The sequence below is a fragment of the Alternaria arborescens genome, assembly GCF_004154835.1.
Source record: "Alternaria arborescens strain FERA 675 chromosome Unknown contig_2, whole genome shotgun sequence".
NCBI lineage: Eukaryota > Fungi > Ascomycota > Dothideomycetes > Pleosporales > Pleosporaceae > Alternaria > Alternaria arborescens.
Window position 1 is genome coordinate 955,244 of NW_021167857.1, and position 12,337 is coordinate 967,580.

General features: G+C 52.5%; 5 protein-coding genes across 5 annotated transcripts; 3 read left to right on the forward strand and 2 right to left on the reverse strand.

The window, feature by feature from the left end:
* Positions 1-41: 41 nt before the first annotated feature.
* AA0111_g1160 (hypothetical protein) lies at positions 42-1,134 on the forward strand (the record flags this gene model as incomplete). Its single annotated transcript, XM_028645484.1, has 3 exons — positions 42-279; positions 337-594; positions 644-1,134. 3 exons carry the CDS (start codon positions 42-44, stop codon positions 1,132-1,134), a joined length of 987 nt encoding a protein of 328 aa, XP_028511612.1.
* A 2,120-nt stretch (positions 1,135-3,254) lies between these two features.
* On the forward strand, positions 3,255-5,249 carry AA0111_g1161 (putative xanthine/uracil permease; the record flags this gene model as incomplete). The annotated part of the gene is made up of 5 exons (XM_028645495.1): positions 3,255-3,338; positions 3,389-3,479; positions 3,534-3,785; positions 3,920-4,510; positions 4,561-5,249. The coding sequence occupies 5 exons, from the start codon at positions 3,255-3,257 to the stop codon at positions 5,247-5,249; spliced, it is 1,707 nt and encodes a 568-aa protein (XP_028511613.1).
* Positions 5,250-6,073: 824 nt separating this feature from the next.
* AA0111_g1162 (hypothetical protein) lies at positions 6,074-6,920 on the forward strand (the record flags this gene model as incomplete). Its single annotated transcript, XM_028645506.1, has 2 exons — positions 6,074-6,206; positions 6,292-6,920. The coding sequence occupies 2 exons, from the start codon at positions 6,074-6,076 to the stop codon at positions 6,918-6,920; spliced, it is 762 nt and encodes a 253-aa protein (XP_028511610.1).
* Positions 6,921-7,410: 490 nt separating this feature from the next.
* Positions 7,411-8,883, reverse strand: AA0111_g1163 (hypothetical protein; the record flags this gene model as incomplete). Its single annotated transcript, XM_028645517.1, has 4 exons — positions 7,411-7,857; positions 7,911-8,338; positions 8,420-8,630; positions 8,686-8,883. The coding sequence occupies 4 exons, from the start codon at positions 8,881-8,883 to the stop codon at positions 7,411-7,413; spliced, it is 1,284 nt and encodes a 427-aa protein (XP_028511611.1).
* Positions 8,884-9,542: 659 nt separating this feature from the next.
* On the reverse strand, positions 9,543-12,294 carry AA0111_g1164 (Spindle pole body component; the record flags this gene model as incomplete). Its single annotated transcript, XM_028645528.1, has 3 exons — positions 9,543-9,575; positions 9,624-11,976; positions 12,026-12,294. 3 exons carry the CDS (start codon positions 12,292-12,294, stop codon positions 9,543-9,545), a joined length of 2,655 nt encoding a protein of 884 aa, XP_028511608.1.
* Positions 12,295-12,337: the final 43 nt, after the last annotated feature.

The window sequence follows — 12,337 nt, forward strand, 5'->3', positions numbered from 1 at the left end:
CCACTCTCTTTAGCAAAACTTATTGATCCAACTCTATCAAAATGGTCAAGACATTTCAGTTCCAGGACGTCCAGGTCCAATCGCCGGGCTTCGGTTGTATGGGTCTCAGCTTTGGGTTGGGTACCAACCTGAGTTTAGAGGAAGCAGAACCTGTCCTTCTCAAAGCCATTGAACTTGGCTGCACCTTCTGGGATACTGCGGTCGTGTACCAGGCTGGTGTCAACGAGAAGCTTCTCGGAGAGTTCATCCGGAAGCACAATGTCCGCGACAAGGTCTTTAGTGAGTATACACCCGACAGCTGAAGCATTTCGAAAGATGGCTGACCTTTATCCACAGTCGCTTCCAAATGCGGTATTGCTTGCCTTGATGGAGAGTCAGGTGTGACAAACAGCCCAAGTCACATCAAGAAATACATCGACGGTACAATTGAGAGACTTGGTTTTACTCCTGATCTCTACTATCTTCACCGAATCGACCCCAACACGCCTTTGGAAGAGTCTATCCCTGCGCTGGATGAGTGCCGGAAGTCTGGCAAGACCAAGTATATTGGGTTATCTGAGTGTTCCGCTAAGACGCTGCGGAAAGCAAACTCAAGTATGTAGAGTATTCCGTTAGTCTACAGTCCGCTAACTTAGCAATCAAGTTGCCAAAATCGATGCTGTCCAAGCAGAATACTCTGCCTTCGAGACACTGCATGAAACCGACGGTCTGATCGACACCGCTAGGGAACTCAATGTGGCCTACGTCGCCTACTCTCCACTTGGCCACGGCTGGCTGGTGGATAACTTCGACTATTCCTCTCCAGACGACTTTGCACCTGACGACTTCCGTCGCTCGGTCCCGAAGTTTCAAGGCGAGAACTTCTACAAGAACAAGGCAATTGTCGAGGAGATCAAGAAACTTGCTAAGAAAAAGGGCTGCACTACACCTCAGATCGCGCTGGCATGGGTTGCTGCCCAAGGCATGATTGCTATCCCCGGAACGACAAAGGCGAAGAGGCTGGAAGAGAATTGGGCTAGTAGGAACGTAGAGTTGACAGACGAAGAGAGGAAGGAGATGAGGAAAATCGTTGACCAAGCAAAGCCAGCGGGTAACCGCTATGCACCTGCACAACAGGCTATGGTTGGGCATTAAGAGATCGGAAGGCGATGAAGAGAGCTAAAATCTCGAGAGCTGATATTGTACGCTGTATAGAGAGTAGTAGGTAGAGCCCAACTTGAAACAAGCGAAGCTCTGATTGTTACCTCATGACGTGGATACGTATTTCCGGGCATTATTGTGTTCTGACGACGCCTCTCGTAAACGAGCTCTAGTCTCCAAGAAGCAAAGATGTGTAGACGTGTAGTGCATTTTGTCTAGCAGCCAACACCTGTCACTAGCGCAAGGGGTAGCCGCATGGCATCGCTTGCGGCAGACCGATGATCCTCCCCGCTTTCTCTCAGCTCGCATGGCGCAAGCCAGCTAGAACGATTGTTGTTTGTTGCGTGGCGTCTACATTGTTAGCTATATTCGTAGACAATGCAGTGAACTTGGATAAAGTTTGCAAACGTCGAACTGCTCCACTGCAGCAGTCGGCGACGTTGTCTCAGTACTTTGAGCACGCAATCGACAATTTCCACCAATGGTCCGTTCAAAGTAGGCGGCCTTGCGACATTACCAGTACTTTTAGATCCCCGTCGCAGGTTTCAGACCTGCCGCGGCCCGTGGCGCATCGGATTGGAAAGCCGTGTAGGCCAGCGCCCAGTATACTCCGTTTGGTTGCTGGTTGTACCAAACATGGAGATAGCTTGATGGCGGTACGGATAGATGGCAATCCGCATTAGACTCTATGGGGCCTTGAAACACCAGATCGGGGCGTTCGAGAAAGCACCAAGTGGAGTTGCGCAAGACCAAAAGACGCGCAATTGCTTTTGAGATATCGCGAGACGAGAAAACGTGGTGGCATGGTCGGGGGTCTGCGATCGATTGGTGTATCCTGGTCGATATGTACGACTCTCAAATGGGTCGTCGAGATGGGTATTCGAGACAGAAAGAAACAAACAAGCTGGTTAGACGTCCTTGCTTAATAGTCTATCGAATCTGGTCCGGGCGGATATTCCCCGTGGGCGTACATTACCCCGGCAGAAGAAACGAGCCAATTAGCTCGCTCATAGCCTTCACTCCAGGTCGAATTTACGGAAAGCGATGCGTTTGTTATCCGGGGGTGGTGCGCAGACAGCCGTTGGTGCGTCGTGTTGAGTGTAGGTTGGAAAAGGAGCTCCTTGCGCTATCATGCAGCCTGGTGCCGAAGCGGTTAGGCGCGAACTGTCCCTGGTGCCCCGGCTATCGGGTTCGCTCATGAGCAACAGATATCCACTGATGACACTGGTGTTACCAACATGACATGGATAGTCGCGTTCCGCAAGGGAGCACGACTGCAGAAGACGTATGCAGGTGAGCAAGCTGTGCATCGAAGTGGGAGGGCTGACGGCTTCACGATCTCCACTTGGTGCTATCAGAAATTCATTAACGCATCTAGGCGGTCCTCCGTTAACCGTCTCATCGCTAGCTCCACCTTTATTTCCATACAGCGACCCTTCCGAAGATTTGACAAAATTCCATTTGCAATCGTCAAATTGCGCCTTCGTGTGCATCTGCCCAGCCACGATAACAGAGATTCGTCGCCAGATACAAGAGGCGACTTCCACATGTCGTAGCTTCGGGCGCCGGCCGGCGACCTCCGAGCCCTCAGCACTGATACGCCTAGGCTGTTGTGGCTGCTCGGGGAAAAGCATGTGTAGGCGCCAAGTTGAAGGTGTCGCGACAGGCGAGCTACGTTTGCCGGGAATTCACTACGCTCCCTGGCTTAAGGCTGAGGAAGCGGCCGGTCACCTTGAGCGCAACACGCCGAGGCATCCTAGCCTGCCGCCATGTGGGATCGCATGGGCTGCGCGACTAGTCCAACTAAAGCAGGGCTTGATCGGCCTGATATGGGTCATTGGTTCTTTGCAGGAGGTTGAACGCGACAGGGTTGGGTGTCGCCGCTGGTCCTTATCTTTTTGGTGCGGGATCATGCTAGATACACTTTACATCCGTCCAGACCCTGTGCTACGCATTCACCTTGACTTAAAAGCTCGCTTCGCCTTCGCTGGCTCACTTAGCAGAGCTTGACGTCGATCTTCTCTCGCCGCTTGGTCGACTCCGAATCAACCGTACCCCTTCAACGCACAACAATTTTGCGATCGTCCCCGCGGTATCGTCGAAAAATCTGCAACATGTCGGGCTTCGTTCACAAGGCGAATAGCGCTGTCGCGCGCTCTATCGTCGGCCGGTACTTTCGCCTTGAGGGATCAGGTCATGTATGTATATCGCATGTCGATAATCGGTGCATGCACTAACAGCCCTATAGCCCAAAGAGCGCAAGGGAAGCTACTTCTTCACTGAGTTTCGCGCGGGGTTGGCCACCTTCTTCGCCATGGCCTATATCATCTCTGTCAACTGTATGTCAATTGCGGGATGTCATTGACAGAACCGCGTCTGATGACCATGTACAGCATCGATTGTGTCAGACACTGGTGGTACCTGCGTTTGCCCAGGGCTCCCGGACGATCCCGTCTGCGAGACCAACCCACAGTACGCCCTCTGTGTCCAGGAAGTCAGGCGGGATCTGGTTACCGCAACAGCTGCCATATCTGCATTGACGTCTTTCTGCATGGGCTTGTTTGCCAATCTGCCCATTGCCCTGGCTCCTGGAATGGGGCTGAACGCCTACTTTGCCTACACCGTAGTTGGTTTCCATGGTACAGGTACGTTGCACCGATACGCCGTTTCCCGTTTCCCTTCTTGTGACACCGTCATACCGTTCCTTAATCTGGTCGGCTTACCAGCGCCATGGGTCGTACCAGTTGATCTTCTTGGAACGTTACTAATTGCTTTTTAGGCATGGTTCCGTATGAGGTTGCACTTACCGCCGTCTTCGTTGAAGGTTTCGTCTTCGTTGGTCTAACCATGCTCGGTATTCGACAGTGGCTTGCAAGGGCTATTCCTGCTAGTATCAAGCTCGCAACCGGTGTTGGTATTGGACTTTACCTAACTATCATCGGACTTGCCTACTCCGCTGGTATCGGTCTGATCACCGGTGCTCAGTCGACCCCTCTCGAACTCGCCGGTTGCGTTGCCGCAGACCAGGTTGATGGTGTCTGCCCAGGAGGTGTCAAGATGAGGAGCCCAACCATGTGGATCGGTATCTTCTGTGGTGGTGTCCTGACCGTCATGCTTATGCTGTACCGCGTCAAGGGTGCGATCATCATCGGTATTCTGCTTGTTTCAATCATCTCCTGGCCACGCCCAACAAGCGTTACCTACTTCCCACACACCGAGACTGGCGACTCAGCCTTCGACTTCTTCAAGCAGGTCGTCACCTTCCACCCAATTGGCAAAATTCTTGCTGTTCAGCAGTGGAACATCTCAGAGCACGCCGGCCAATGGGGTCTCGCTTTCATCACCTTCCTTTACGTCGATATTCTCGACTGTAAGTTGCATGTCACTTCCACAATTTGAGCCATGTACTAACCCCATTAGGCACTGGTACTCTATACTCCATGGCCCGTTTCTGTGGTGCTATCGATGAGCGTACCCAAGACTTCGAAAACTCCTCCATCGCCTACTCAGTCGACGCTCTTGGTATCAGTATTGGATCTCTCATGGGATGCCCTCCAGTCACCGCATACATCGAGTCTGGTGCCGGTATCTCTGAAGGAGGCAAGACTGGTCTTACTGCCATGTTCTCGGGTCTCTGCTTCTTCATCGCCATCTTCTTTGCTCCGATTTTCGCATCGATTCCTCCCTGGGCTACTGGCTGCACACTGGTCATCGTTGGATCGCTCATGGCAACATCGGCCAAGGACATCAACTGGCGCTACCTGGGTGATTCCATTCCCGCTTTCCTCACTATTGCGGTCATGCCTTTCACATACTCTATCGCCTACGGTCTGATCGCCGGTATTTGCTCTTACATGCTCATCAACACCATCGTATGGATCATTGAGAAGGCGTCTTCCGGTCGCATCGTACCACCCAACAAAGATGAGAAGGAGCCCTGGACTTGGCGTCTCGAGGGCGGCCTCCTTCCCCCATGGATGAAGAGGCTCGCCAGCGGAAAGAAGAGCTTCTGGAAGGCGGACCCACAGACTGAGGGTGTTGCAGAGCCCCGAAGCGAAGGTAGCTCCGCTCACAACGAGAAGGAGTTTGTCACGGATAAGCAGGCGTAATAGCTTCTGCATCTTCTTGGCACTACTGTACCAAGTAGATTGAGTGCAGTTTTGTGATATATTTAGCTTGTTTTATATGGCGTTGTCGCGTCTTGATGCTTCTATGAGCACAGACGACGTGGGTAGTTTTATTCGTCTATACCCTCACTTGTATCTGATAAACAATCGGATTTGATTATGAACGTTCAAAACTTGCACTCTGGAAGTCTTGGTGATGTCCGTGTCTAGAATCTAACCATGCACCGTGAAGAAAGAAGGCGTCATGCAACAAAGCCACATCAGCGCACAACGTCAGCCGTGTTCGCTCGTGCAACGCAGGCTGTACGTCAGAGTCAACGTCTATTTCAGAGTCGCACACGACTTGCTAGCCACATATCGGCAATCGGTGCAAACGCCACATCGGAGGCCGGTGCGCGTCGCGCCGATGTTCCGACCCAGGGAAGCTCCGAGGTATGAACCCCTCCTTCAAGTATCTTGTGATACATACAAGCTCCGGTTCCGCAGATAGCACAACATCATTACTTTCCGCTTCACCTTTTTATCTGCTTAATTGACCGTTGCAGTGCATCAGGAGATACACTCGATATCGCATCATACAGACAGATTACCATTCCAGAACTTGGAATAATTCGGCATTCCGAGCGCGGACATCCGGTGGCTTACGAGATCTTTTTCTAAGCAAAAGTGACTAAAAGTTCCCACGAGCTTCGCGCTTTGCAAGCAGACGGAACCACAAGTACCCGCGCTACTCTCCCTCGAAAAGAATATATCAAGAGACGGCGACACCAGGCGACAGTAATTGGACAAGAGTCATACCCAGAAACATGCCTGCGGAACTTCAGAACGGGCTGCCAGCCCACGGTACAAATGGTGTAAACGGCAATGCGACGCAGCTCTCAAATCCTACACCAGCGCACCCGGCCTTCGACTCGATACCAGATGTCATACAAGCCTTTGGTACGTCTCTCCAGGTGTCTCCAGCCCGAGCGATCGCCCTACCCCTCATTCTACAAACCCTATACTGATGCGCCTCTTACCGCAGCAAACGACGAATTCGTAATCGTCCTTGACTCTCCCAACCGAGAGAACGAGGGCGACCTCATAATCGCCGCGTCCGCCCTGACACCTGCCAAAGCTTCCTTCATGATCCGCTACTCCAGTGGCTACATCTGCGCACCCCTACCCGTTAGTCGCGCCGCCGCCCTGCATCTACCGCAAATGGTTGCCGACAACGCCGACCCTAACCGTACCGCCTACGCTGTCAGCATTGACTCCGCAGACCCCTCTGTCACAACCGGTATCTCTGCCCAAGACCGTAGCTTGACATGCCGGATGCTCGCGGACCCCAACGCCAAAGCCAGCCATTTCAGGAGACCTGGACACATACTGCCATTGCAGGCAAGGGACGGCGGAGTGCGCGAACGTAGAGGACACACAGAGGCTGCTGTAGATCTATGCAGGTTGGCTGGTAAGCAACCTGTTGGTGTTATCTGCGAGCTGATCACGGACGGCGAGGAGACACCTGGCAAGCCGGAGCTTGTTGGTGGAGGTATGATGAGAAGGGATGATTGTCTGGCATTTGGAAAGAAGTGGGGGATCAAGGTGTGCACGATTGACGACATGGTTCGTTACATTGAGGAGAACGATGGTGTGCTGGGCGCGACATCATAGCATGAAGCGAGAAGAGGGAAGCGGTGGAGATGGAATCTTTGAAATACGTGGAGATTCTAAGAGTGCTTCGGGGCTTGCAACTTCTTGGAGTTCTGCGACGTGTGTTTATGGAAGATCTGCAAGTGCTGTAAGTCCCTTACGACCTGGAGGCTCTGGATGGCCTTGGCTCGTATAAGACACTTGCATCGGTGTATTGTGGGTAGTGGATTTTGACGCATTTCTGGTGGGATGTCTGTTCAACTCATCTGGCACGGAAAAGAAAACCTGATATTGTATTAAATACTCCAATCCAGCGCAAGCTTTGAACATCTGAAAACTAAAGAAATCCGGCATGCGTTTCGTATTACGAGTGCTCGACAACAAAAGGACGAACCCATGAACCATATACCATGAGAGTAGATAGACATCGAAACCCGTTGTATGGTATTGAATTTATGCGCCAGAGCCCAGTAACGAACCACCTCCCCGATACCAAAACAAAAATCCGTCATCATCCGGTCTTCTTGAAAAAGTCCTCCAGTTTCTCGACCGCTTCTTCCATATCCTCAACGCTGATTGAAAACCGCATCCGAGCCCATCCAACATCCTTCTCAACCCCACTGAATCCTCCGCCGGGTGCCACCTTGATCCCACTCCGCAGCTCCAAGTCCTGAAAGAATGCTTTCTCGTCATGTATCGTCACGGCCTTCTTTGCCAGCCGAGCAAACAGGAAAAGACCATGCGTGGGCGCCACGAAATCGATGTCATGCCGGCGGAGAAAGGAAGCAAGGATATTGTAGGAAAGCGAAAGACGCTCGGGGTTCAGAGCCAGTAGAGTGGGGAGCTGAGACCAAGTGAGGAGGGAACTTAGATACAGAGTTGAGATGGACGATGGGTGGGTGGATGTTAGAGCCATGGCCTTGAGGAGTGAAGGGTTTTGTTGTGATATGATGCAGCCCTAGATGTCTGTCAGGCCTGGATCTATACAATCCTGGAAAGGAAGAGACTTACTGCTTTTAGCCCGCTCATGCCGAAGAGTTTACTCGCGCTCCAAACAATGTGAACTCGGCTTGGGTCTACCTTGACTGCTCCCTCTGGTACGAATGGTTCCGTCAAAGACAGGGCACTCACGAAACGAGGTGCCTTGCTGTCGACTCCACTCACGCTAAGGAGTGCGGACACTTCATCGCATATTAGATGCAAACCTCTGTCTTGACAAAACTCTATCAGCTCGAGTAAGGTCTCTCGCGGGTAGCATCTCGAGAGTGGGTTGTTTGGGTTACAAAGCAAGACAGCCTTGATGCGGGACTTCTTGTCTGAGAAGTCATATGCAACCTGGAGAGAAGGGAGAAGGTAGTTGTCCCAATGTGCGTACGTTGGTGGCCTAGCGGCAATGACGTCGACTTTTGCTTTCCGCTTCAGGACAATCTCGAATCCTGCTGCATGTTGTTAGTCTTGGCTATCTACCGTGTTGCAAAGGAGCTCGGAAGGAATGTTTGACGAGCAGCAAGGTGACTTACGCCAATGCGGACCAGGAACAAGAACACTGTCTCCATCGTCGCAAACAGCGTGGATCACGTTCTCAATAGCATCAGTCGCGCCTGCTGTAAGAACGATATGCTCAGGCCTCACGGCATGAATCGGATTGAAGTAAGTATTGAAGAATGAAGCTAGTGCATCGCGCAGCCGTGGATCGCCGCCGTTGAGCGATGCAGCAGGAGCCGCGAACGCCTATTGAGGTACGATTAGCGGGCTACACGACAAGTCTCAGAAACGAGTAACAAACCTCACTTGTGATTTTATCTTCAACAGTGCCTTTGAAGAACTCGAGCAGCTCTGGATGCAGGACCTCGTTTACAGCGCGCGAGAGATCGATAGTCGTGGAGAAAGGGTCGAAAGGTTGTTGCGGTGGGGCGCTTGCCGAAAAGGCTGGGAGAAGGTCCTTGAGCGTCTTCTGCGTGCGCAACGACAGTCCAGGATCCATAATGGACGAAACGGAAATATGGCGCGTACGGCGCATTCAGTCAATGGAGTAACTACAGAGACACTGAATGCGACCCTGCAGTGCCGCGATATGCAAAAAGGTCGCATTCAGTCGGTCCTGCGCCTAGGGGGCATCCTGCGGCACAGTTGAATTCCCAATGGTTTGGTACCTGGCGCTGACGGCCTGCTGCATATGGACTCTTCCGGCCAAAGCTCCTAAAAGGGATATTGAAGAGAAGAACATAACTCCATTGACGGTGCTAATGTTCTATTGTGAAGGAACAAAGCGTGTGGGGAATCTCGTAAGGAAAAACGACGTCTGTCTCGACGCTCCCTCTGCACCAAGATAACTACAGAAGCCCAAGAGCCCGCCTTTTGTGTGCCTCCCAATCTACCCTAATCCCCATGCCTAGCCCATCACTATCACACAAGCACATACCAAAGCTAACCAAACGCCTTTGAAAATGCCTACGGATAAATGCATACAGAGCGCATGCAGGGTCTAAAACAAGCGACGAGCCGCGAGGCCCTATAAACGCCCCCGATTAAGTTTGCATGGGTCTGGATGAACATTGGAAAAAGTGCAGCAATTGAACCGTGCAGCTCAACACGACTGCTACGCCTACAAGAAATAGAAGTCGTTGGGTCGAGTGGCTGAGATCATTGCTGTGGCCGTCCAATGCCTTGTTTGGCCTGAGAGGTGTTAGCAGTGTCATTTAAGGAGAGGTTGGAAGAACCGACCTTCATCATTTCAATCCTTTGCTTCAGATTTTGCGTGACCTCTGCAGCGCGCTTCCAGCTTTCCGCACCTGAAGCTCCCGCTGAAGGTACTCGAGGAGCAGGTCCGTTCTCTGCCGGGCTCATACGGCCACGCGACGACATTGATGACAGACCATCTGCGCGCGGACTCAGCTTGCCACTCATGTTACTGCTAGGGCGAGATAGAGAATCAAAGTTCTCCTTACCATCGCCGCCTGGACTTCCAGGTCCGCTAGCAAAGCTTCTCTGTCTTGGGTGCATGGCTCGACTGCCGTATCCAGAGTCACCGAACATCGCGCCGTTGGTGCTGCTAAGGTTGGCATGGTTATCGCTATAGATCTGGTCTCCAACGTCTGTCGCTGGTGGAGACGCGGAGCGCAACTGCCGACTCAGTTCGCGCTTCAACCTATCAATTTCGCGACGCTGGTTCTGTACTGTCTGCTCAGATGCTTCGAAGTCTGAGCGTGCACGGACGAGCTGTGTCTCTTTTGCCTTGATCGAAAGCACATCGCGAGTGTGATCTTCGATGAGCTGAGCGTTCTGGTTCTGGAGCTCGTGAATTTGTGAAGTAAGCTTCGTTCGCTCGCCGCGCAGATCTTCGTTCTGTCGTCGTACTCTTTCAACCTCTGCTCGGAGCTCGTCAAGTTCTGCACGTTCCACCAAGTTGAGGCCGCTGGGTGCTTGTGGTGGTGGAGCCGCAGCAACAGGTTCAGCAGTAGGCTTTCCCAGAGGACGGCCTGCGAGACCACGACCGGCACCGAACTTGGGCTGTGGCGGCGGCGCTTCTTCTTCAGGAGGAGGCGAAACAACAGATTTTCGTGGCGAAGGAGCTGTGAGACCTGAGCCTGGCTTCTTCAATCCACCAAGCCTCGACGGCCCAGTGAGACCAGGTTTGGCACCCAGCTTGGAAGCAGCAGGCCTTGAAGTCGGCTTCGGTTCGAGAGGTGCAGCAGGCTCTTCTACAGGCGGAGGCGGAGGTGCTTTCGCGGCAGGAGCTGGCTTCTTTACACCACCTGGGGCTGGTCGCTTGCCCATGGGCTTCTTCGTCGGTGGTGCGGCTGCCGCAGGCTTGGGTGCGGGCGCAGTCTTTGGCTTGTATTTTGTCTTGACTTCCGCAGCATCGAAGAACTCTTTGATTTTAGTTTTGCGGATCTCATCAAGTCCATCCAGATGGGCGTTCATGATGCGGTCACCCATGATCTTCCAAAGGGTACCGAGCGTCTCGGCACCAGCCGCTCGCTGCACCTCTTGCGATTCAGTAAGTAGTTTCGTAGAGCCTTCAGCAATGGCTTTGGCTTGTTCCGGTGTCGGGGCTTCGCGAGTGTTCTTCAGGCATCGAATCAAGAATCGTGATGATTCAAGTTTGACCTGCGGATTCTTGTGCTTCAAAAACTCCAGAATCTCCTCTAAACATTCCTGGAAGGTTGTAGATGCGAAACAGGCATCCAAAGCAGCTCCAATCGCATCAGTCACGGTCTGTTTCTTCTCTTTCAGGCGCTCCATCATAGCGTTCATAACATCTTTGCGGTACTTGGCGAAGCTCTTCTTCAATCCCTTGGCCAGCAGCTCAACACAGTTCGCGGCTGCAATAACACAGGCAATATTGGCATCCTTCATACTCTTCGCAAAACCGCGAATCAGTTCGTCAAACGGTCCTTCCGCTATCCTGGGGTGGTCGAGGGCCTTTTGCGTCTCGTCGAGGGCTTCCTTTCGGTCTTTCCATTTCGAAGACGCCAGTTTGTCCGAGAAATCTTTGGGGATCTTTGCAAACACGTCAACGGCTTCGTACTCGGGCTCGAGATCGATGGCAGCCTCCTCTTCGTCTTCCTCCTCTTCGCCGCCGGGTGCAGCGACTGCAGCCTCCTTTGCAGCCTGTTGTGATCGTAGTAGGCGCTCTTGCTTCGGCGCGGGCTCATCCTTGACCTTCTCGAATAACTTGTCAAGATCCTGCTGTTGGACGGGCTTCAGATCGTTCCAGAAGAGTGGTTTCATGGCCTCCTTTAGCCATCGGTAGAGTTCGACTGTCAATTCCTGCGCCTTGGCGCGAACGTTCTTATCCGCATGACCGTAGGCTTTGGGAAGTACTTTGAGGACAGGCTTAGGCTCGATAGTTTTGCAGCCGTAGGCATGATATATCTGCGTGAGGGCGTCCAAGGTTGCGGCAATGACCTTGGGCTGCTTGTTTCCTAGCACTGGTAGGAGCTCTTCGATAACTGGGTCTGGCTTATCGGTTTCGATGTACAGCATCAGCGCCTCGAGCGCCTTTTGCTTTGCTGCCGGTCGTGTTGACGGTAGGCCCTTTTCGGCGATCGTCGCAATGGTGTTACCCCGTGTCCTAAACAAAAATCAGAAATGCGCCTTGTAGGTTTATGTAAGATAGTTACCTTGTGCAGCCCTGCTGTCCTGCTATGTCAAGGAAGGCACATAGTGCGCCGAGTCCTTCTTGTTGTGCTGCGACGTTGGAGTCACCCACGACACCTTTCCATATGCTCGCATCGTTTATGAACTGGCGCACAACGGGGTCTGATTCGCTAGCAGCAAGACTGAATTCTTTGGCAGCGGCCTCGTAACCTTCTTTCCGCACCTTCCAGTTCTTGTGGACGAAGCGATCGGGGAGCGGGAGCGAACTGAAATCTTCTTCTCCGTCTGCCATGGCTTGTTACGGGATATGACGAGTGTGATGCGGGGTTGTGTAA